The sequence below is a fragment of the Ovis canadensis genome, chromosome 5 (assembly GCF_042477335.2).
Source record: "Ovis canadensis isolate MfBH-ARS-UI-01 breed Bighorn chromosome 5, ARS-UI_OviCan_v2, whole genome shotgun sequence".
NCBI lineage: Eukaryota > Metazoa > Chordata > Mammalia > Artiodactyla > Bovidae > Ovis > Ovis canadensis.
The window spans coordinates 71345805-71371921 of NC_091249.1; the positions used below are offsets into that span (position 1 = coordinate 71345805).

The window sequence follows — 26117 nt, forward strand, 5'->3', positions numbered from 1 at the left end:
CCTTTTATAAAATGGATTTCAGTCCATTAAATCTGTACAATTTTCCTTTGGGAAGAGACCTTTGCTGTGAATCTCTCTGGGAGGATTTAGAGCACACAGCGGAGAAGGCAATGGCACCCCACTCCAGTACTCTTGCCTGGAAAATTCCATGGATGGCAGAGCCTGGTAGGCTGCAGTCCATGGGGTCGCTGAGAGTTGGACATGACTGAGCGACTTCCCTTTCACTTTTCACTTTCATGCATTGGAGAAGGAAATGGCAACCCACTCCAGTGATCTTGCCTGGAGAATTCTAGGGAAGGGGGAGCCTGGTGGGCTTCCATCTGTGGGGTGGCACAGAGTCGGACACGACTGAAGCGACTTAGCAGCAGCAGAGCACACAAACCCCTCCCCATCTAGTGGTTCCTACACCTGTGCAGAATGGGTCACCAAGCCCTTTCCCCCCACTTCTGGGCTCCACCTGCTTCTCACCTTCCTCCGGGCTTTAATGCGCTTGTAGACGTAGTCCGAGAAGGGGCTGCCGGGGATGAAGCGGCCAGCCCCCTGGGTCACGTGCAGGTTGCCATCTTCCAGCATGATCTTGCCCTGGCAGATAACCACCAGAGGAGCCCCACGCAGCTCCATGCCTTCAAAGATGTTGTACTCTGCAGCCTAGAGACGGGCGAGGGACGAAGCCTTGATTATGGGTATAGTGGGGAGAGAAAGAGAAGCACAGTTCTCCTGGGCTTGGGATCCCACCTTTAGCATCCCTAGGAACTGATTCAACAGGTAAGCTGGGAACAGCTTACAAACTGTCTGCAACCTTTCAGTAGGCAGAGACCTCGGGAGATAAATGCTTGCTAAGAGTGGGCTTCCTGGTGAAGAGAAGCTTCCAGTCTTTTGTAAGGTCCTCGCATGGAAGTAAATTCTTGTCACTGGCAGTGTTCAAAGAGAAGGTGAGTAACTGGCAGCAATGGTGTATACGCTGTCTTGTACTGGGTGGATGGGTTATACAACCCTTATGCCCCTACTAGCTCAACATTCAATAATGTGATTTGACACAATGTTTAAGCAAAGGCCACTACCACCCAAAGTGGGCTTTTCCCCTACCTTCCTCATTTATTCAGTAAGTGCAAGGCACTGTTGCAAAGTGGTTAAGGATATTAGTTTGGGGTCAAGTTATCTGAGTTTGAATCCTAGCTTCACATTTACTTGCTGCATTATTTAATCTCTCTGCATCTCTCCTTCCTTATCTAAAAAGTGGGGATAATAAGAGCACCACCTGGACAAGAGTGTTACAAAAAATCAACAAATTAAAAACATAGTGCCTGAAACATAAGTGCTTGAAAATACATTTTCCTAACAAATATTTTTATGCCCGGTTCTGTCAGGTGGTGGTGGTATGTCACGTCTGTCTCTTGCAACCCCATGGACTGTAGCCCACCAGGCTCCTCTGTCCATGCGATTCTACAGGCAAGAATACTGGAGTGGGTTACCATTTCCTTCTCCAGGGGAATCTTCCCGACCCAGGGATCAAACCCACATCTTCTGCATTGAAAGAGGATTCTTATCCACTGAGCCACAAGGGTACTAGGCTTTAACTATTATCTTTCACATGAAATTCCTCACGAGGAAGTTATCAGAGCTGTTGACTGATTTTTTTCCTGTGCTTTCTCCTTCTGGGCACCAGGTATCGTTGCACTGCTGGCCCTCCTGGAGTGAGGTATGCCCACAGGCCTGGCTTTGACCAGTGCAGGGGGAAAGCTTTCAGGGCCACGTCCCGGTCCCCAGGCTCAGCAGTCATATAGCGCAGGTAGAGAGGGTGCCTATACTGGCCCCTGCCCTGAGTGACTGTGATGGGCAGAGCCCCTCTTTGCCCACCTATTTTGCAAAGCAGAAGTGAGAAATAAACTGCTGAGCTTTTATATCCCTGGGAATTCAGGATGATTGGTTATTGCAACACATCCTCGCCCAATAACCCTGGATCACCACAAACTCACATCTCTCCTGTCCCTGTTCCCCACCCATGTTCCCCACTCTACTCCACGCCCACCCACTCAGGCCATACCGACTGGTGGTTCTTGGCAGAGACAATCTTGACAGCATCTGGATCCCAGATCACCAGGTCGCTGTCAGAGCCCACGGATATTCTTCCCTTGCGAGGATACAGATTGAAAATCTTGGCAGCATTTGTGCTTGTCACGGCCACAAACTGGTTTTCATCCATCTTCCCTGTGGCCTGTAAAAATACACACACACACAAAATGATCCTTCCAGGGCTTCTGAGTTCAGAGCAGGGTGACCACAGTTCAGTTCAGTTTAGTCCCTCAGTCGTGTCCAACTCTTTGCGACCCCAAGGACTGCAGCACGCCAGGCCTCCCTGCCCATCACCAATTCCCAGAGTTTACTCAAACTCATGTCCATTGAGTCAGTGATGCCATCCAACCATCTCATCTTCTCCTCCTGCCCTCAATCTTTCCCAGTATCAGGGTCTTTTCAAATGAGTCAGCTCTTCACATCAGGTGGCCAAAGTATTAAGAGTTTCAGCTTCAATATCAGTCCTTCCAATGATTCTGTAGCTCACTGGGTGGGCTTAGGCCCAGAAATACAAAGAGGGGCTTCAGAAGTGGTGAGCACAGAAGTCCACCCCAGCTACAGAAGAATCAGCTGTAGCTCTGGGCTGTCCGGATCACCCAGACAAAATGGACAAATGCATGGCCGCATGGCTTAGGATGGAATTTACTGCTCTGGAAGTATGCATGTTTTTTCCAGATATGTACATACATTTACTTACTTATTTATCCCTTCTAAGTCCAAAAGGGATTATAGAGATTTCAAAGTAAAAGCAAATGTAACTGTGAGCCCATATTTTAGATATTTCTATTTGCATAGGCACCCAATAAATATGGAAGAACCTTGCCCAAATGAAAACAATGGTTATCCCTGGGTTATGGAATTCTGAGTGATTTTTTTTTTAATGTGTGAACTTTTCTGTGGTTTCCAAGTGTTCTTTATTCAGCAGGTATCATGTGAGTAATTTTAAGATATGTATTACCTTTTAGCAGTTCCAGATAGTGCCAAAATAAATATATATACACATATACTCATAAATACATAAAAATGTAAGAAAAGATGAAAAAAGTTTATATGAGAAGAGACAAAAATATTTATACTTTCCCCCTTTTCAAAACAGAAAGCTTGGGTAAGGAAAGAATTTAGTTTAAAATCTAGTTTTGACCTTCCTGGGAACCAAGAGGGGGAAAAAAAAAGGAAACTTGGATTACATGGTGTAGATGTGTATTTTATTTGGCTCTGAAATGAGTGTCTAGGATTTTTTAAATAAAACAGAGGGAAGTGATCAACTTAATAATGAGTTTTATAAAGGTCAGTTAAATCTTAGGAAGTGACTTCATTTGCATGGCTATGTTTTTTGTCAGCTTCTGTGATGTTAACAAGGAAAGTAAAACCACACCACTTTGCCAGAAGACTCTGACAATTACCTGTACACTCTGGATGACCACACAGCCCAGTGCAGGCCGTTCTTGGTGAGCAAATGACTTGAGTTTTGGTCACAGACCCCTCACCTATCATGTCAAAGGATTATAGCCAATCCTTTATTCGTACCATCAGATGAAGGATGTGTTTCTGGTTCACGTGCATGCATGCTAAGTTGCTTCAGTCATCTCTAACTCTTTGCCACCCTATGGACTGTAGCTCGCCAGGCTCCTCTGTCCATGGGATTCTCCAGGTGAGAGTACTGGAGTGGGTTGCCAGGCTGTTCTCCAGGGGATCTTCCCAACCCAGGGATCAAACCATCTCTTATGTCTCCTGCGTTGACAGGCTGATTCTTTACCACTAGCACCACCAATTCGTAGTCCTTCACAATCTAGGAGGCCTCCTGAGAACCCAGCCCTTGGGACTCATCACTCTAGAAGGGACATTCACAAACCACCTGGTTCCAGAGATACCTGGGCAGGTACGAGGCCTCATCTGCACACCCAGCGCCCCCAGGGGTGGAGAGGAGCAAGGAGCAGACACTCTGATCTGGCCTCAGCTGCCCTCCTGTGACCTCCATCCTCACCACAGCCTTGTCCCAGATGACAGACATGCGCTCCTCCACACCGTTGGTGCCCTCGGGAATGGCGGTGAAGTTGTCCTTCCCGATGGCTTTCTGGGCAGTGCTGAAGGTGCAGTGGGCACTCCCGGAGAGCTGCAGGTCTCCACTGGCCAAGGAAAGAGATCCATGTGAACTAGGAGACTAGAGGCTCCCCAGGGGCCCAGAAACAAGAGTCTAGGGTAAGGATGTGGAGTGCCGTGCATTGAGTTTGGAATCCTTCCCCTCCCTCTTGCCAACTGTGAACTTGGGTGATTTCTTTCACTCCCTGGGACTCAGTTACCCCATCTGGAAAATGAGGGGAGTGGATTAGATCACTTCTTATGTAACAGTAAAAAAGGGACCCAGACGAGTGATGGGACTTATCCACAGAGGGCAGCAGCAAACAAGTCTCCCTATAATTTTGGTTCGGTGGTCCTCATGACCAGCTGTTAAAACTAGGGAAGTGATTTGTTTCCTGGACCTCCAGTTGGCTCAATCTGTAAAACAGTGATGATAGTTCCTCACTCAGGGTGATGTTTGTTGTAAGGAACATTGAGATCACATATGTAATCTCACCCTAGTGCTTGGCAAACAATGTGTATTAACTGCTGTTACCATTACTAAAATGATTACTAGAGTATCTTTTAAAATACAATGGCAGAGAGCCCATTGTCTGTGCTCAGCACTGCAGGGGAATTCCCGATGTGCTTTTCTTACTGCAGACTCTAGTCTAGCTGATGGATGGGTGGCCCTGGTCTCCATTCCACTGGCCCTAAGACGTCTCCACGCAACACCCACTGCTTGTCATTCTGCACCAACCTGGCCAGCAAGGAGTTGATGTAGTCTGGAGTGGTCGGGTCAGGACTCAGAGGTGGGGATGTCACAAATGCAGCCGCCTTGGCCCAGTTCTTGCTCCAGTAATGGGTCCCATCTGTGCCCAGGCTGGCAGTGATGGGCTCACCAAAGACCACGTTTCCTGGAAGGGGTGGGTGAGAGGCAATGGGTTTGCACAATGTATGTGCTGCCCTGGGACTGGCTAAGATAATCATGGCCCCTACTCAGCCTTCTCAAGGCTCTGAAGTCAGGCAGGTGGGGTTCAAGCACACATTCCCAGATTTCCTAAGCCTTTGCTTTTCTATCTTCTAAATGGGAACCATTTGTATTTGGTAGAAGCCACTGTTTGCAAGATGCAGCATGCACTCCTCCTCAATGGCTCAGGCGTGTCCGACTCTTTGCGACCCCACGGACTGTAGCCCATGAGGCCCCTCTGTCCATGTGATTTTCCAGGCTAGAAAACTGGAGTGGACTGCCATTTCCTTCTCCAGGGAAACCTTTCTGACCCAGGGATTGAACCCATGTTTCCTGCATTGGCAGGCAGATTCTTTACCATGGAGCCACCTGGGAGGCCTCACAAAATGCAGCATTTCTTCTCAAATTTTGAGGTAAATTAAAATTTGAAGCAAAAGAAAAAATATATACATTAACTATAAGATTCATCCCCATTTCAGGAATGTGAAAATGTGGAATAAATCAGTCTTGGAATTGATCACATAAGACAATGTCTACTTCCCAGCCTCGTGAAAATGAAGGGTTTGGCATACACAGAGTGTCTGGCACTTGGGAGATGCTAAGGAAAAGTGATTTCTTTACGCCTCATACTCCTTTCCACTATAGAGTCCAAAGCCCCATATGTGCCCACGTCACTGGGAACTGCTAGATTCTGCTGCTGCATGGACACACTTTGGCTCCACAAAGTAAAACCCACTCCCACGGATGACAGGCCTCATGATCTTTTTTCCATCCTGTTTGTTACTCCTTAACCTATGGCAACAAGGGAATTTGCTCAAGGGCACCCAACAACCTGGGACACAGCAAAGATGAGGCTGGCTTCTAGGACCCTGTTTTTGGAATATGGGGCTGAAATGCCCCAACCAGAAGACAGGAGGAAAGATACTGGAACACATACTGACCTAAGCTGAGCTTCTTAAAGAAGGGATGGTGATACAGAAGGGAAATGCCATCTCATAGAGGGTGGGTTGGTACCAAGTGTCTTTGTGCCAGATTCTTGGGCTAAAGATGCTGGTGCAGCCCTCGGCTTCTTTAAGTTTGGTGCTCCATCTTCCACATTCAGATTCCCCACAAAATGGACATCTAAGAAAGCTCTATGGCCAAGACTACAGGTTTTGCCTTGCTTCAACTCTAATCAAATGGTTTTGGTTGCCTGTATTGGGAAGAATTCTAAATATGCTCTGGTCTCACTAGAGAGCACTCATGATTGACTTGCAATGTCTGCACGTGCAAAATAAGGAAGCAACAGCAATGATTTCCACAAGATATTCCTGCTCCTTGGGATGGCAGTGAGAAGGATCCACACAGGACCAATGAGAACTTCAAGGGCTCTCCAAAAATATTTACTGAACTAAAGCAACAAAGAAATGAAAAAATGAAAATCAAGCCCTCAAATACTATTTAGAGAAATAAAAACTTACATGTGGACACCTCTCCCTTTGGACTATCTTTAGACGGAAGACTAGAATAAGCAAAGATTATAATTTACAACTGTCTACCTCTCCTGGCTGAGAGATTCTGGACAAGACGGGCTTCAATTTCCTCACTAGAAAAACGGTGACAACAGATGCCAAATTCTCAGGGTCCTTCGTGAGTTCTACGTGACAATACATTTGAAGTAGTTCTCTCAGTGCAAGGTACAGCATTGGCCCTCACTAAACTGAAATTCCTAATGTTGATTCTGAGCAGGCAGGCAGACATGCTACAGAGCACTTGGGGATTAAACACCCTAGGACTTAAACTCCTCTGGTCCAGAGGGAAGAATGAATCCTGCCATACTCTGTCTTCTCGCTCTGAATGCTCCTGACTTTCCCTGAGGATGACAGTTCATGACATGTTTACTGGCTTCAATCTCAGCAGCCAGTCTTTCATCACTAAAATGATGCCTTCCTTCCACCTTGGAGACCAAGCTGTACCAGGTCTCCTTGCTAGAGTCATGATCCAAAAGGCTAAGGGTGAAGAATTTTTCTACATGAAATTTAAAATAAGACTCAGCATACAACGCTGAAACACGCTGTCATTGAAGCCCCCAGGTCATTCAAGAATGGGTCCCAGGCTGGATGTAGCCTCCAGCAGAAGGCACAAGAGGGTGAGGATGGTAGGTGGCCAGGAAGAGGGGTGGGGGTGTCCTCCATGAACTTTCCTTTTCCTTTCTCTTTTTGGCTCCATGGCAGGTGGGATCTTAGTTCCCCGACTGGGGATAGAACTGGTTCCCCCTGCACTGGAAGAACAGTAGCCCCCACTGCCAGGGGTCCCTTCTCCTTTTCCCTTTTTTTCCCTTCTTGAAGACTGGGTAAGGAGCACTGGACTGCTCTCCTGGTTCTGTCCCGATGACTCATACCCAGCGAAGCAGCCACGCTGTATCATATGGAGACACTTAGAAGCCGAGGGAGAACCAGCAGGCTTCCTGTGAGCAGAGTAAGGCAGGCGGTGCCCCAGAGTCAGCCAGCTAGAAAGGCTGTCGGAGCAATTAGGAAGCTTCGCCTCCCAGAAGAAAAGGGTCTCCTGGGCCGGAAGGCCGGGCAGCCACACACTCGGCCATCAGTCAGCTGGGACTATTTTTATCCCCCTCAGACACTCACATGTGGAGTTTCACAGACCAGTTCTGAGTTTGGGAAATGAGTCACTCATCGTGGGTCTCCCGACCGGCACACGGCGGGCATGATCATATAGCCGGGCCTAGGAAATCCTCCCTTGCAACTAAACACAAGCCCCTACGGCCCCTAGGTCTCAGCCCACTCTGTTCACTAGTGGGCCCATTAAGGTGCCACTGAGGAGAACAACAGAGAGCAAGAAACCAAGCTTTGAAATGACGGTGAACTTGAGCTTGGCACAAGGTGAGCACAGGAAGCGAAGTTAACAGCCATGGGGGAAGGAAGCAGGCGTCAGGTCTGGATGACAGAGCTTGGGGTCATGACAGCCACACCGTAGCTGGATGTCGTATGGAGACCCATTCAACACCTGCTCTGAAATAACCTGTGCTGACCTGCACGGCTCAGGGGCTGGGCACCCCTGCACTCCCTCCCCTCAACCCTGGCCAATTACACCATCTCAGGAGCAGATACCAGTTCAGAGATGAACCCACGCCCCAAGCCAAGGCAATGGCAGTCTTTCTGGGGACTTTTGCTTGAGCTGTTGGAAAAGACATTCTCCACTCCTTCATCATGCCCCCACCAACTGTGGAGGACAACAGCAGCTTTGAGCATTAATTCTCATCACTGTTCATACTGAAGATAAAGCCAAAAGAGAAGAAAGCAGAGTCCAGAAAGGCATAAGAGTGACAGAGACATAATAGAATTTTTTAAATCCCTTGATCCAGCCACGCCTAAAACACCTTCAGCCAATAACTGTTTAAGTCCTTTGGCTGGGATTCTGACTGCTGCACTCAATATAATCCTGACTAATGTGTCCATTTATAAAGTTCAGATAATACGAACTGACAGTGAAAGATCACAGGGAGAAAAAAGATGTACCAACTCTCCAAAGGACAGATTCAAGCTGTATCATCTTGGGCAGACTACTTACCCTTCCTGTGCCTCAGTTTACTCATCTGCCAAGCAGAAGAAACCCTGAGATCCTGCCATCCACACAGGATGCAGAAAGGATCCAACGGACTAACAAGGATGAGGGGCTTCCCAGAGAGCAGGGCAATGAGCCAAACAGGTACCGCTGATACAGGACAGCTGGGAGGAAGGAGTCACATGGCTCTTTCAGGGTTCTGAGATCTCTGGAGCCCAAATCACCTTTTTTCCTGGCTTGCGAGATGAGGTCGGCCGCACTCTTGCTCATGACCTTCGTGATGTAGAGAGGACAGTTGGTTTGGCTAGCAATGGTGATGGCGCGGAACACAGCCTCAGCTTCCAGCTGCAAGAAACAATCCTGGGAGTCAAAGGGAACAGGGCTGTCTCCAAGCACCACCCCCGGCCTCCACAGACTGAGAATGCAGGGCCAAACAGAGGTTATAAGTCTCGAGGACCTGGAGCTCCACAACCCTGGATCCAAACCTCAGATCTGTGGCTTCCAACTCTGTCCCTTCACTGGGCATCTCAGACCCCGCCACTCTCCTGGGAAGTGGAGATCAGCAGGGTGTGTAAGCCGGGGATTGTTAGGTGAGAGCAGTGCCTGGCCAGAGTGGGCACTGCATCAATGGCCTCTTCTCTCCTCTTCCTGTGATTATCACAAGGGCCACACATAATGGAAGCCTTTGCTCCCCAATCTGCCCAGGACAGAATCCCTGGGCAAAACATAACCCCAACAGCAGTATGTATAAATAACCAGTGAAGGCTGCCTGTGTGCATGCTAAGTTGCTTCAGTCATGTCCAATTCTTTGCAACCCTATGGATTATAGCCTGCCGGGCTCCTCTGTCCAAGGAATTCTCTCCAGGCAAGAATACTGGAGTAGGTTGCCATGCCCTCCTCCAGGGGATCTTCCCAACCCAGGGATCAAACCCACATCTCTTACATCTCCTGCATTGGCAGCTGGGTTCTTTACCACCAGCACCACCTGGGAAGCCCCCAGTGAAGGCTGCTGCTGCTAAGTCACTTCAGTCATGTCCAACTCTGTGCGACCCCATAGACAGAAACCAGCCAGGCTCCCCTGTCCCTGGGATTCTCCAGGCAAGAACACTGGAGTGGGTTGCCATTTCCTTCTCCAATGCATGAAAGTGAAAAGTCAAAGTGAAGTCGCTTAGTCGTGTCTGACTCCTAGCGTCCTCATGGACTGCAGCCTACCAGGCTCCTCCATCCATGGGATTTTCCAGGCAAGAGTACTGGAGTGGGGTGCCATTGTCTTCTCCCCAGTGAAGGCTACTAGGTATTAAATCCTTTCCTGGATGGTCAGCAATGGGTCAGTTCTTGCAGGCATTTCTTATACTAATCATCCCCAGCCTTCTCAACTCCAAGATTTTTTTTATTACTGATCTCCTCCAGCCCACCCTAATGTAGAAGTCATGTTTTTAAACATGTCAACCAACATAACTGACTGTAATAAGTACAAAATAATGACTCTTCCCCTGTTCTATTAACAAAGCAGGATCTTAGAGCTTGGTCTCTTCTCATGAGTTGGGTCCAAGTCCTGAGTCTGCCATTTAGAAGCTGGGTAACGTCAGGAATGTTACACAACCTCCCAAAGGCTCAGTTTCCTCGTCTGTGAAGTGGGGATAATAATAGGACCTGACATACAGAGCTACTGAGAGGACTAAAATAGTTCATCCTTGTAAGGCAATCCTGTAAGGCCCAATCCTGGAACGAGGCAAGTGTTCCCTGAAGGCTGGCTATTTGGCTGTATGGCCGATGACAGCTTCTGACCAGAGGGAGAGAGCCTGCGTTACTACCGAAAACCCGAATTAGTCCAATTCAGCCCAAATCACACATGCTGGCATTTTTCCTTTCAATTGGCAACAGCTTTTTTTTGGATAAATATGACACTCTGGTTAGCCATGCAGCCCAACACTTTAAAAAATATCAAAATAACTTGCAGATAGATGCCTAATATTTTTATAATGCAAACCAGTCACTGCCCTTGGTGGGTGCGGCTTAGCAAACAGACTCTAAGCACTTGGCTGGTCCAGCTAGCCTCCTCCAGGCTGCTTTCTGTTCCATGTGGCAAGATCAAGATCCCGGAGCCCGCAGCACAAGTGACTGTGGCCACCTTCCTGAAGCACCCCGACATCACAGGAGCTATCTCTGAGCTTTGGCTTCAGCTCTCTGAACAGCATCACTCAAGACGCTCTCCAGGTGTGCTTTGAACTCAAGAGGGGCTGCTCCTCATATGCCTAGGCCTCCTTCTTTGTGCCTATGCTGACCACTCCAGCTCCCCCATGACCACGGCCCCAGCCTTTTTGATCTCATTCGCCCCCCACCCACCCCTGCCACCCTGAGCACTGCAGGGTTTTCAGCACCTTGACAACACGACTATCTTTGGAAGGTTACATCACCCTCCAGCTTCACCCACAAGGGCCTCCAGGGCTGTGGAGATCTATGGCTGAGAGGCTTTTTACTAAAAAGGAGACAGGAACAGGGAGGAAGGGTGGGATGGGGGGGTTGGAAAAACAAACCAAGGAACAAAAATAGACTTTGCTCAGAAATCCCCTGGCTGCCGCCGTAGGACTCTGTCTTGCCAGCACATCTCCTCAGTGACCAGCGTTTAAGAAAAGTTGCACAAACTGCTGATCACCGTGGCCTGCTCACACTGGATGTTTTCCAGTCCTTCGAGCATGATGGCCAGTGGTTTCATCTCTCTTGAGCTTCTTTACATAATAGTAATAGTCAGTACTCAGACCGGGGAAAGGACATTGATCTCTGTTATATGCAATGAGTGTAACACTAGCTACAAGCAAGTATCCCGGAGAAGGGACTTGGTATGCAGGAGACAGACTTTTCAGGAACACTTTGACCAAAGCCATGATCACAAAATCACACATTATTTCAACCAACAACAAAAACAGCATTACAAACAAGGAGTTTCTAGGGTGCTGATAATGTTCTGTTTCTCCAGCTGGGTGGTAGTTGTGTGACTGCGTGTGTTCAGTTTGGGAAAATCCATTGCACCTTTAGGACAGGAATACTTTTCTCTACGTGTGCTACATTTTCTTTCTCTAAAAAGATCCTAACAGAGATGAACAATGGGAATATTGTGATTTCTGGTTATGGTTCCTTCTCCTATCTGTCTTTAAAAATTGTTTTTAATTGAAATAAAATTGCTTTATAATGTTGTGTGCATTTCTGCTGTACAATATGAATCAGCCATAACTATATATACATCCCCTCCTTCTCCTGCCCCCATCCCACCCCTCAAGGTCATCACAGAATGCCAGGCTGGGCTCCCAGTGTTATACAGTAACTTCTCCCCAGCTATCTATTTTACACACGATGGTGTGCATACGTCGATGCTATGTTTTCCATTTGCCCCACCCTCTCCTTCTTGCCGTGTCCACAAGTTCGTTCTCTACCTCTGCATCTCCATTCCTTCCCTGCAAATAGGTTCATCAATACCATTTTTTCTAAAACCCATATATTAATGTATGATTGATATATGATATTTGTCTTTCTCTTTTTGACTTACTTCACTCTGTATAACAGGCTCTAGATTCATCCACTCATCTAGTGAGTTCACTAGAACTCACTCAAATTCCTTCTTTTTTATGACTGAGTAATATTCCATTGTATATATGTACCATTGTATATATGTACCACTGTTTCTTTATCCATCTCCTACCTGTTGCAGGATGCCAGGCTTGGAATGATAGAACAGGAAAGGGTTCACTTCACTGACACAGAGGGCCTGGAATTCCCTCCAGGTGCCAGGCTGGTCTCTGAAAGCCAATGTGCTCTCAGGCATAGTAGCCAGTTCCCAGCTCTGGGCCTGTGCCAGCCACTGAAGTTGCTGACAGCCCAGACATGTCCAATCAGCCACTAGTAACCATTCACTCATTCTTCAGCTCTTAAGCAGTGATGCTAATCAGCACACATCTTACATGTGGGAAACGTGTACCTGGATGTCCTTGTCACCATATGCAAATCAATAGATACCATGCCTATGAAAAACCCACTCAGCCCACTATCAATATGGCTGATATTGTGCAGGACCTAAAATAGAACATGGAGTAAAAGAAGAAGTGGAAACGTCTCTGGGCTTCACATTGATTAAGAATGGATCTAAACATTTACCGCTATTTAAATATAATCCTACTGAGGTACTGTGGAGTGCCCTCTGACTTGGATTCTCTTTAGAGAGGTCAGGGGTCAGAAATAAGTACTTTCCTTCCATTCCTTTCTAATTTTCTCAGGGGCCTTGAGTTGGGTCAGTCAGACATGGTCTTTGGAAGAAACATCCCAGGTCTGTCTGGCCTTTACAGAGTCCCAGCACCTTTCAAAGAGTTTGTTCACACACCTTATGTATGTGTGCTGAGGGAGGGGCTAGATGCAAACATTACAATATAAAATTGGCAACAGGACACTTAAATGGCTAACAAGGTCCTACCATACAGCACAGGGAACTCTACTCAGTGTTGCGTGGCAGCACGGACTGGGGGCAGTTTGGGGCAGAATGGATACACATATATGTATGGCTGAGTCCCTTTGCTGTCCACCTGATACTATCACAATGTTGTTAATCAGCTATACTCCAATATAAAATAAAGTTTTAAAAAATTAAAATAAAATGGGCAGCAGGCCATAAACCAGGCTGCTGTGATAACAGGAGTCTCCTGGAAGACACTGCTAATAAAAAAAGAAAAACAAAAAGAGCCTCCATTGCTCCTACTTCTCTCTCTACCTCCCCAACCAACCCCCCACCCCACCCCCATGCTCCTGAAAATTACCTCCTCTGGTCTGCTCAGTACATGGCCTTCTGGGCCAGTTATCCCCATTTCCAACATCCGGGTTTGCTCCTAGAATGAGAAAAGAATAGAGAACAATTTTTATATGAGCTCAACTGAGGCCTGAAACAGTATGAAACAATACGAAAAGGCAAAAAGATAGGACATTGAAAGATGAACTTCCCAGGTCAGTAGGTGCCCAATATGCTACTGGAGATCAGTGGAAAAATAACTCCAGAAAGAATAAAGAGATGGAGCCAAAGCAAAAATAATACCCAGTTGTGAATGTGACTGGTGATGGAAGTAAAGTCCGATGCTGTAAAGAGCAATATTGCATAGGAACCTAAAATGTTAGGTCCATAGGTCAAGGAAATTTGGAAGTGGTCAAACAGGAGAGGGCAAGAGTGAACATCAACATTTTAGGAATCAGGGAACTAAAATGGACTGAAATGGGTGAATTTAACTCAGATGACCATTATATCTACTACTGTGGGCAAGAATCCCTGAGAAGAAATGGAGTAGCCATCATAGTCAACAGAAGAGTCTGAAAGGCAGTATTTGGATGCAATCTCAAAAACGACAGAATGATCTCTGTTCATTCCCAAGGCAAACCATTCAATACCACAGCAATTCAAGACTATGCCCCAACCAGTAATGCTGAAGAAGCTGAAGTTGAACTGTTCTATGAAAACCTACAAGACCTTCTGGAACTAACATCCAAAAAAGATGCCTTTTCATTATAGGGGATTGGAATGCAAAACTAGGAAGTCAAGAATAACAGGCAAATTTGGCCTTGGATTACAGAATGAAGTGGGGCAAAGGCTAACAGAGTTCAGCCAAGAGAACACACTGGTCATAGCACACACCCTCTTCCAACAACACAAGAGGAGACTCTACACATGGACATTACCAGATGGTCAATACTGAAATCAGATTGATTATATTCTTTGCAGCCAAAGATGGAGAAGCTCTATACAGTCAGCAAAAACAAGACTGGGAGCTGACTGTGGCTCAGATCATGAATTCCTTATGGCCAAATTCAGACTTAAATTGTAGAAAGTAGGGAAAACCACTAGACCATTCAGGTATGACTTAATCAAATCCCTTATGATTATACAGTGGAAGTCAGAAATAGATTCAAGGGATTAGATCTGATAGAGTGCCTGATGAACTATGGACAGAGGTTTGTGACATTGTATAGGTGGCAGTGATCAAGACCATCCCCAAGAAAAAAGAAATGCAAAAAGGCAAAATGGTTGTCTGAGGAGGCCTATATAAGCATTTGTGAAAAGAAGAGAAGCAAAAGGCAAAGGAGAAAAGGAAAGATAAACCCATTTTAATGCAGAGTTCCAAAGAATAGCAAGGAGAGGTAAAAAAGCCTTCCTCAGGGATCAATGCAAAAAAATAGAGGAAAACAATAGAATGGGAAAGACTAGAGGTCTCTTCAAGAAAATCAGAGATACCAAGGGAACATTTCGGAGAAGGCAATGGCACCCCACTCCAGTACTCTTGCCTGGAAACTCCCATGGATGGAGGAGCCTGGTGGGCTGCAGTCCATGGAGTCGCTAAGAGTCGGACACGACTGTGCGACTTCGCTTTCACTTTTCACTTTCATGCACTGGAGAAGGAAATGGTAACCCACTCCAGTGTTCTTGCCTGGAGAATCCCAGGGACGGGGAAGCCTGGTGGTCTGCCGTCTGTGGGGTCACACAGAGTCGGACACGACTGACGACGATGTGTGAGGGAACATTTCATGCAAATATGGGTACAATAAAGGACAGAAATGGTATGGACCTAACAGAAGCAGAAGATATTAAGAAGAGGTGGGAAGAAAACATGGAAGAACTGTACAAAAAAGATCTTCATGACCCAGATAACCACGATGATGTGATTACTCACCTAGAACCAGACATCCTAGAATGAGAAGTCAAGTGGGCCTTAGGAAGCATCACTACGAACAAAGCTAGCGGAGGTGATGTAATTCCAGTTGAGCTGTTTCAAATCCTGAAAGATGATGCTGTGAAAGTGCTGCACTCAATAAGCCAGCATATTTGAAAAACTCAGCAATGGCCACAGGACTGGAAAAGGTCAGTTTTCATTCCAATCCCAAAGAAAGGCAATGCCAAAGAATGCTCAAACTACCACACAGCTGCACTCATCTCACACGCTAGCAAAGTAATGCCCAAAATTCTCCCAGTCAGGCTTCAACAGTATGTGAACCATGAACTTCCAGATGTTCAAGCTGGGTTTAGAAAAGGCAGAGGAACCAGAGATCAAACTGCTGACATCTGTTGGAAAATCGAAAACACAAGACAGTTCCAGAAAAACATCTATTTCTGCTTTATTGACTATGTCAACGCCTTTGACTGTGTGGATCACAATAAACTGTGGAAAAATTTTAAGAGAGATGGGGATACCAGACCACTTGACCTGCCTTTTGAGAAATCTGTATGCAGGTCAGGAAGCAACAGTTAGAACTGGACATGAAACAACAGACAGGTTCCAAATAGGAAAAGGAGTACGTCAGGGTGTATATCATCACCCTGCTTATTTAACTTATATGTAGAGTACATCAGGAGAAATGATGGACTGGATAAAGCACAAGCTGGAATCAAGATTGCTGGGAGAAATAGCAATAACCTCAGATATGCAGATGACACCACCCTTACGGCAGGAAGCGAATAACTAAAGAGCCTCTTGATGAGAGTGAAAGAGAGGAGAGAAAACATTGGCTTAAAGCTCAACATTCAGAAAATTAAGATCGTGGCATCTGGTCCCATCATTTCATGGCAAATAGATGGGGAAACAATGGAAACAGTGACAGACTTTATTTTGGGGGGCTCCAAAATCACTGCAGATGGTGACTGAAATTAAAACATGCTTACTCCTTGGAAGAAAAGCTATGAGCAACCTAGACAGCATATTAAAAAACAGAGACATTACTTTGCCAACAAAGGTCCATCTAGTCAAAGCTGTGGTTTTTCCAGTAGTCATGTATGGATGTGAGAGTTGAACTATAAAGAAAGCTGAGTGCTTAAGAATTGATGCCTTTGAACTGTAGTGTTGGAGAAGATTCTTGAGAGTCCTTTGGCCTGCAAGGAATTCAAACCAGTCCATCCTAAAGGAAATCAGTCCTAAATATTCACTGGCAGGACTGATGCTAAAGCTGAAACTCTTAATACTTTGGCCACTTGATGGGAAGAATTGACTCACTGGAAAAGACCCTGATGCTGGGAAAGATTGAAGACAAGAGGCATGACATGAAAAAAGGGGATGACAGAGGATGAGATGGTTGGATGGCATCACCGACTCAATGGACATGAGGTTGAGCAAGCTCTGGGAGCTGGTGATGGACAAGGAAGCCTGGTGCGCTGCAGTCCATGGGGTCGCAAAGAGCTGGACACAACTGAGTGACTGAACTGAACTGAGGCTTGAAAAAGTGATGCTGGAATAGTCTAATCTAAAGATGGTCCACCCACTGCCTGCATCAGAATCTCCTGAGTTGCTTTTGTAAAAGTGCAGATGTCTGCTCTACCCAGGTCTCCCAAATCAGAATATATGAGTTAGAATCTAGGATTCTGCATTTTAATAAGCCCCTCAGACTCTCATGCTTTAAATGGATGGTTACAATAAACAGATTCAGCATTTAACCAGACAAAATAATGCCTCTAAATACAGTATTACCTGACTTAGCCTTTTGGTCAAATTCTATTTAACTAGGTTGTGGATCTCTCTAGCCCTTGTCACTGATGGCTAAATTCCTCAGACTTGGCTGGCTTTCTGGAAGAAGCAGGTGGCTAGGTTAATTGGAGCTGGCACCAGTCCTCAGCAGCAGAGCTGCATTTTTGCAGACATTCATGCTTAAGCACTGAGGCCAGTTCCTAGCAAACTCGTGCTGGTGACATAGGCGATAAAGGAAGGAGTGAGCTGAACGAGGCTGTGTCTCATCCAGAAACTATGAGATGCTTAGAAAGGAAGGGATTCCTTCTCCCTGGAAAAAAACACTTTCTATTTTTTTATGTTTTTATTCACTTAAATATTTTTGGGAGTTGGAGGAAGGAAGGTGCATTTACTATAGGCAGCCACGAGAAGTAAAATGGTCACGGCTTCCAGCTCTACAGAATTTGACAAAAGGTCAGAGGCTGACACTGCCAGCAGAGCACCTCCACTTTTCATTCTTCCCCTCCCATCAAAGCTTGGACTGAACGCAATTTCTTCTTCCCAACTCTGGTGGGTTTTGACTCTGAACTGCTTCGTGAAGCCACACAAGGGATGAGATGTTCAACTAAGGATCTTCTGTCTCATGCAACATTCTCACTCCTACCTTGTCCAAAAGTGTTAGGACAATGCACGGGATGAAACGTGCTCAAGCAATGGTCTCTGAGCACTCCCATAACCAAGCCAATTTTCCCAGGATACACTTGACCGAGTTCTACTTGGACCTCCCCAATCAGGATCTCTGGAGCTCAGAGAATCCCAGAGATCATTCTTTAAGCTCCATAGCTGATTCTAGAGCACTGTTCTCATTGGGATGACCTATTCCCAAAACCATGGGGTCCCTACAACCGGATGGTTAAGAATAGCCTATAAAGGCCCATGGATGTTGCCTGATGTGGGTGGGGGACATGTGGCCTCTTTGAGGTACTCATCACTGCTATAATTACATCACAGTTTTGGTTGCTCCATGTAGAAAGGGACCCTGTCTTTTTCACCTTCCCTCTCCAAGGCCTGGCACATAGTAGGCCTTCAGTAGGTATTTGTTGGATGATTGGCTAAAGATGCTACTGAAACTTTTGAAAATGTCTCTTATCGGTACCCATAGGAAATATTTCTTCTCGCTCATTAGTCACTTTGCATAAAGTGCAGCAAGAAGCTCTGAGCACAGCAGCTGCCTCCATTTAAACAAGGTGATAAAATCTTTCAGCTCGAGCTGAATTTAATAAACACACATGAGAAACTCATTCCAATTGGGGGGAAAATACCCTTATTCTTTTCCTGAGGAGAACAGATCTGCCCAAGGTGGGGGAAGGGTGTGGGCAGGGAACACTGGAGCCACTTCTGTGCTCAGAAGCCACAAAGAAAGCTGGAAAGGGGCTGAGAGTTGGAGCCTGTCTGCCTCCACAGAGTCAAGCATGAAGAAGCAGGGAGTCTAGCTGCGAGGGAATCTAGAAGGAGGGCTGGGGCATCTGGCCGCTCCCCTGAAACCTTGGAGGATGGGGAGGAGAGAAGTGACAGCTCCAACACCTCTGGGATGCCTCCCATGGGAGCACGGCATTTGGAGCCTCCTTGGAAAGTGACTTCATTATCTGGGTGTGTGGGGGGCATGGGAGAGGGCTGTCAGGGGCCCAACTAATTAGCCTCGTTGGTCATAAGGGAGTGGAGACTGCACTCTGAGCTCACCTCCTCCCCTGGAGAGACAGCACTCAGAGTCTGAAAGCCTGACAGCTGCAGCCTGCACAGCTCGGGTGCTGGTCTCTTCAGGAGCCTGCAGCTGGATGGGTAGAGAGGGCGCCTTCTCTCCATCTCTGGGTAGAAATGCCCGCAGAGAGACACCCCCTGAGAAGCTAAGACTAAGTTCTCCCACTTACTAGCTGTGGTCCCTGGGCCAATGACCTCACCCTTCAGAGCCTCAGTGTTCTCATCTGTAGAAGCAGGGGGAGGCTGGTGCCATCCTGAAAGGGTTGGGTGAAGACCTGGATGGGAACATACGAGAACCCTGACCAGGGCCCGGCACACAGCAGTAAGTGCTGTCCAATGGGACCTGTGGCAGAAGCTGAGATGAGGGTGCTTCTCAACGTGCCCCCACACCCCTCCTGATCACGTCACCACGTCCTGGACAACCTCTACAGCACAGCCTGAGCTCTCAAGAGTGCTGGCCTACCTCTGTGCTGACTCCCTCTAGAGCCTAGTGCCTGGCACAGAGTACTCGGGAGCACTCTCGGGAAGAATGAATAAAGCACTTTTGCTGTTAATGTTATCAAATGGACTGAGAGAGCTGGCACTCCTTGCTGGCCACCTCCTCCCAGCGGAAGCCAACCCTGAACACTTCTGAGATAAACAGACCCTGGCGAAGACACATCTGTGCGTTGAGCCCATTAAGCACCCCAGGAGATGGAGACAGAAGTGCTCTCTACTTCCTTACAAACGATCAGTTTGGGCCTTGGGGTCTTGCTTTCATCACTCTTTCCTCGGGTTGCTTAATATGATTTCTAGGAAACCAGTGGGACGTCTGATCCCCACAAGACACGAATTCTTCATTATCTAAGGCCAGGAGTTACGCAGTCCTGGATCAGATTTCCAGCTTCTGAGAAATGCTGTCTTAAGAGTTTTTCTTTAGGACAGAGCGTGTCATGTAGCTCGGACTCACTTTCAAAACAGAATCAGCGATGCTCTCCCACCAAATGACCCAATGTGAGAACCTCCTCCTCCTCCTCTGTCCACCCTGGCTCCCAGAATGCTTTAATAGCACCTTCGATTGATACTTGTCCCTTGCTTGTCTATTTGCCGTCATACTTCCTCCTCCTAGACTGTGAGGTCCTTGAGGCCAGGTTCTGTTTTTAAGCACAGTGCTTAGAAGGGTTTAGAGCTTGAGAGCTCTGGCAACACTGAAGAAATGAGAAAATAAATGGGAGGCAGATGCTCGCCTGAGGGGCCCCTGCACTGCAGGGAGCTGTGCCGTGTTACCTGGGCAATGATGTCCCCGTTCTCAGCGTGCACCTGAGCGATGGCCCCCAGCTCTCCCAGACACGTGAAGATCTCATACAGCTGAAACAGAAATGAGGCTTTGTCACCTTCCTAGGACACCATGCTTTTAGCTAACCGTGTGCACGGGCCCATGACTAGAGTGGGAGCTAAAATAAATGGGGTTGGGACCTCCCTGGTGGTCCAGTAGGTAAGCCTCCACACTCTAATGAAGAGGACCTGAGTTCCATCCCTGGTCAGGGAACTAGATCCCACAACTAAGACCCAGTGCAGCCAAAATAAGTAAATAATTAAAAGAAAAAAATAAATGGGATCAACCAAAGGAAATAAGTGACCAGGGCAGACATACAGACTAAAAGATGCATCACCAAAGAGGCCAAGGAGGAGAGCTAGTCCAGAGGAACTTTAGGAACTCTCGGAAACTGTCTACGGAAGGAAAACCCGTCATGTCTCCTAGGCAGACAGGGAGAACACCTAACAAAGTGATACTAACCCCACCACCGTCTCCATTTAAATGGAATTATTTCCCACTAAGTTCAGACAGTGCTTCAAAATCCTTCTTAACACTCCCTACAGGCACTGCAGCCAGCCAGGAGAAAACTCAAAAGCTGAAATCTCTATCTCTTAGCCTCTCAGGGCAGACCACGCTTCATCTCCTTGCTGGGAAGTATGGGAATTCATGTTTTGCATTTCTTCTGAGAAGTTAAGGTTTGTCTAAAACAAGCAACCCCATGCATTTCATAGGAAGAAAGTCAAAGGCAAGCTGGTATGATGAGCCCAAAGAGCAGATGGCCTTCCTTTATCCTGCAAGGCTGAGCATTTATACTTCCCCTGAATTCCCAAGAGGCATAGAATTTGTCAGTTAGATGGAGATTTAGACATACCCTTCCTATCGTCCTTTGGAGAAAGTTGCTCCCAGTGGAAATTCTAGCTCCCAGTCTGCCTTGCCCCTGGCACCCTGCCTGCTACCTTACTGCAAACGTAGAATGGACCGTGAGGACTTCAAGAAGCTGTCTTGCCCAGCGTTCTCCCACATGAACTACAGTGACTCACGTGCCAATAGCCAAGGTCACCGGCCACCACAGGAAACCCATCCAGAGACCCCAAACCACACACGGTGGGTTGTTACCTCCGTGTTGGACACTTGGTACCAATCCTTGTAGGCCATGTAAACCATGAAGGAGTTCACCCCTGCAAGAGAGGAGGGGAGGGGAGACAGGAGGAGGACACTGTGGTCATCATCTGGTTGGATCCTGCGCTTCCCGCCCTGAGAGCACCACAGGCCCCCACCCAGTGCAGAGTGGACACGTCCCATCCTCCAAGAGCATTTCTCTATGTCCTCTACTCTGAAAAACTGACAATTCCTATGACATCATAGCAGTTTGGTCTCTTCTTCTGTACCTCTTTTCTGCCTCCCCCTACACTGTTCCCAGCCCAAAGGGTCAACAAGCCTGAACACTGCTCAGGGTAGCCTCTTGAGCTTCAGTTTCCTCATCCGTAAAATGGAAAAATAATTTCCATTATTATGAAGCACCATCCTGCTTCATAAGGTGGTTGGAAACTTTAAAAGAGATAACACATGCAGAGCTCTTAGCACTGGCATATGGCTGAACTCCTGGGATCAGTTGATTTTGCTTTTTGTGAATGTCAGCTCTCTACCAGGCCTGGGTAGGGTGTTGAGTCTGAGACAGAACTGAGATCTAGAGCCAGTCCCCAGGGAACTAACAGAGCTAATGTGCAGAAATCAAGGTTCAACCTGGGCTTAAATACCTAAGGCATCAGGGTTAAAAGGAAAGAGCCATTTAATTTCTCCCTCCAAACACACTATTCATAGATTATTTTACAGACTATGGGACTGGGGAATAGAGAGTCATTCTGAGGAAAGGAAAGTAACTTTGGTCTCCAACCATGAGGGTCACTTCAGCCCACAGTGCTCCAGGCCAAAAGCAGACATAATCTGAGGACTTCCCCACCCAGAGGAGTGCAACTCAGGGCAGTTTTCCCAACACGACCCTTCTTACAAGCCTCGGGAGTATTAAATCCATTCACTTTTCTACCCTAGTTGAGATGCACGGTGTGGAAGGAGACACAAAAGTGGGAAGAGGTTAACCTCACCCTCTGAATCAGCTAGGACTGGGCAGAATTTGAGGGTGGGAGGAGGAAGTGGAGAGCTCCTTCCTTGAGAGGTCATACCTTCCCTTCACCCCAGTACACTGCCTTCCACTGCACTCCTGGCCTTTGCATCCAGACTGCTTGCTGATAACTATTACAAAATTAGAGTTTTTTATAACATTAGTATTAGTACCAGTATCATAGTACAAGGACTTAGCACTAAGATATATTATAATTAGTCTTATCCATTATTGTTAGGACAATCGTCTGCATCCTGCGGCACTTATCCCATCACTCTGCACAGGTCTGCCTCCTTCTGACCTGGCTATTCAGCAGAGGCCATTCCTCCTACTCCCGCAGGTCCTCCAGCCCCGCTTAGGATGCCCAGTACATTGCATGTCTGTGTGCACTACGGGGGTTGGTGCGTGTGTGAAACAGCTGACCAGCAGAACACAGAGGAGTGTAAAAAGACAATGGGCGCCTACATCATGTACTCACAGAGAGGACATGAACGAACACACACACACACACACACACACACACACACACGATTTAAGCTTCTATGAACACATCTTTGTTCCCAGAAATGTCTTAGCTTTTTCTGAGGATGCTCTTGTTGCATAAGAGTAACATTTGGATATTTGGACTAAAAATGATAGACATTAAAAATTTCTCAGTTTCTAAGTGCATATGTACAAGCTGTGACCTCTCCTGATCTCAGTTTCTCCATCTGTGCAATGGGCAGTATTGCATGGGGATTCAGAGAATGGACTTTGGGTAGATTACTGCCTACTAGCTCTATGATCCTGAGCTACTTATTCTGGACCCCAGGTTCTCCATCTGTAAAGATAATAATTCCTATCTCATGGGGATCCTGTAAGGAATAATAGGATGGCATAAAGTGCCTGGTTCATAGAGGCACCACTCCATCCAGCATTCACGCTCAAGGTTCCCTGCAACCTAGTGAGTGGAGAGCATGAGAAAGACAGACATGGGAGAAAGGAGGAGGGTGTGTCCACACTCACCTTTGTCCTTGATGAGGCCCTGCACCTCCTGCTTGACGCTGTCGTTCCAGTGGGTGATGTCCACATGTAAGGAGTAGTCGCAGCAGCTCTTGCCATCGGCCCACTCCCGCCACTTCTCATAAGCCTCCGTCAGGCTGGACTCGGGCTCGGGCACCACATGGTCAACTGGACAAGATAGGCCCCACATGGACGACTCACCAACACAGCCTTTGGTCCCCTCTGTACAGGTCTGTCCTGTTTGCTTAGCTACGACGGCACGTCTCTATCTCTTGAGCATAGGGTTAACCTCAGAAAGGGGTCCTGGGTGGTTTCAGTGGTGGATGCTGATGAGTCAACCATTACGTAGCTATGTGATCCTGGGCAAATGACTAGCTTCTCTAAACTTTGTTTTTTCTCATCCTTCAATGTGGAGTGGGGACGGGGATACCACTGCCTCTAAGTTCGTGAAGAGATTGAATGGGAAAAAGCATGGAAAGGGCTTCACATGATGCCTGGCACATATAAGTGCTCGATAAATGCTAGCTATCAACTGATGAGCTCCTACTATGTGCCATTATTACCAGTAACTGTGGGAGTTACTGCTGGTGATCAAAGTTGGACTCCTTCTTTCTAAGGGCAGAAGAACGGTCTTTAAAGTTATGTCAGGTCACAAGACAGTGACATTTTCATGCCTACTGCTGTAGGAAAGAGCTGGTATCAGATAAGTGAACCTGATGCTTAGCCCACAGATCTTAGTTTCATGCAAATTTTTCATCAAAGATACGGTTTCTGGGACTTCCCTGGTGGTCTAGTGGGTTAAGAATCCATCTCTCAATGCAGGGGACACGGGTTTGATCCTTGGTTGGGGAACTAAGAGCAACATGCCATAGGGCAATGAAGCCCACACACTGCAACTAGTGAGCCCGCAAGCCACCAGTAGAGTCTGTGTGCCGCAAGGAAGGCACCAGATGCCTAAGCTAAATAAACAAATAAATAAAAAGAATACGGTTTCTCTGAGGCCCAAACCTACTCTTGCAGTACCTGCCATAGTGGACAATATTTTTAAAAAGAATAACATTTACACCAGTAACACTGGTAAGGTTAAGACAAATGTTACTATTTAATTGCTCCCCATGTCAGTTGAGAGAAAGTGTGACCTAGAACAACTTTGCTAAGAACAATTTTGAAATGTGTTTCAAAATCCTTGACGTTTTTCATACCTTAAACTCAACAATTATTCCTCTGCCTAAAAATTATCCTTCAGGAGATAAATGTGCCTGAACACAAAATCTGGGTCCTCAGGATATTTGCCACTCTTCACGTATTTATGCAAGTGAAAAGCTAGAAACAAAGTTCTACAATAGGGAAGCTTAGTTAAATACATAAATTGTGATATCTTCTTAAAATGGATGTCATAAGTCCATTTAAAATTCAGTAGAAAAAAAATAAATGAATGGAAAGACATCCATGACATATTAACTAGTGAACAGAAGACAACCCTATTTTTTTTAAACAGAAAAACTAATACAGCCAAACTGTGACAGTGAGGTGAGATGTGTGTGTGTGTGTGTGTGTGTGTGTGTGTGTGTGTGTGTGTGTGTGTGTTTGCATACCTAGGGTGTTTAATTATCTCAGAAAGGACCCAGACACTTCTGTGATTCTCACATGCTTTCCTCTCTTTTCATGCGGAGCACTGACTCTCCTCCTGCTCCCTGCCTAAAGCAGAAGCCCAAGCCTAATGCATATGTCTAGGGCTCTGAACAGGTCCAGCTCCTCGGCCAGATGGCAGCAAGCCAGGCCGAGATCACTCATTTCCTCAGCCTTCTAGCACAGGCAGCCCAAGTGCACTTATCTGAAAGCAGAGGCCTGGAGCTGTGTTATTGTGTCTGGACCCGCACCAGAGCCTTTGTAGGCAGGCAGCTGCTGAGAACTCGGCTGGCTTCTTTCTTCTGGCTGGACAAAGGCTTCAGGCTCCCAGAAATGCACCTTTTATGGCCCTGATGCCATTTTCCTGGGTTTCCACACCCCTAGCTGAAGCTGAACCCTACTACTGCTCCAATAGAAGGGAAGCAAAAGACAATGATTAAGTCTACGACTCAGGCTATTCTGATTTCTTGGGTGGATGCATATTTCTTGGGTGGTAACAGTGCTCTTGCTGACCAAGTTGGGGGCCAGGGCTGGGCTGGGGCCAGTTCACTGGAACTTCTTTGGACAGGAAGGAGTGCCCTGGAATGCTATCTCTTCAGTAATCCAATGGCATGCAACTTCCTAGGTTTCTTTGGAATTGCAAAAGTTGCCAGAAAAACAAAGTAAGGGAAACAACTCCCCAACTTGCCCAATCTTAAAGCTATGAATTGGTCACAATACAGCACAGACCAAATAACACTAACCACCAATGAAGCCTCCTAAGTTCTCAAGAACTGCCCATCTCACTGTCATTCTCTCTGGGATACTTCTCAGCTGTGTTTGCACTGCTCTGCTCATGCCCTCTGCCCGTCCTGCCTCACACCCAAGCGGGAAGTTCTGAGATCACCTTTTGCCCAAGGCCCACAGCTTTTCCAAGTCCACTTTCCCCAGGGTCTGGCCCAGAGATGCTAAGTGCTGACTCCCCACCCATGGCATACTCAGCCCCTCCTCTAAGGAAGACAGAGAGTATACTGCTTTCAAGGTGATGAGCCTCCTGCATCTCTTTAAGCAGTTACAGAAGCTGGTGTCCTCTCTATAACCAGCTTTTCTTAGGTCTTGTCAGGCAGAAAGTCTATTTGCTGAATTGAGGGGAAGTATATGAGTTACCACCAGAGAGCACTGCGGTTAACACATTAGTTAAACTCACTTCTTAGG

At 46.8% G+C, this 26117-nt stretch overlaps 1 protein-coding gene across 5 annotated transcripts in view; it reads right to left on the reverse strand.

Moving 5' to 3' along the window:
- The window catches only part of DPYSL3 (dihydropyrimidinase like 3), a 114851-nt gene that overhangs the window by 7763 nt on the left and 80971 nt on the right, over positions 1-26117 (reverse strand). For all 5 annotated transcript variants that reach the window (XM_069592352.1, XM_069592355.1, XM_069592354.1 and 2 more), the window contains 9 exons: positions 23298-23462; positions 21290-21351; positions 20143-20223; positions 13462-13530; positions 8884-9004; positions 4892-5048; positions 4058-4199; positions 2045-2215; positions 469-648 (listed from right to left, as the gene is read on the reverse strand). In XM_069592352.1, the coding sequence (XP_069448453.1) occupies positions 469-648; positions 2045-2215; positions 4058-4199; positions 4892-5048; positions 8884-9004; positions 13462-13530; positions 20143-20223; positions 21290-21351; positions 23298-23462 (1148 nt within the window). The remainder of the gene's footprint in view (positions 1-468; positions 649-2044; positions 2216-4057; positions 4200-4891; positions 5049-8883; positions 9005-13461; positions 13531-20142; positions 20224-21289; positions 21352-23297; positions 23463-26117) is intronic.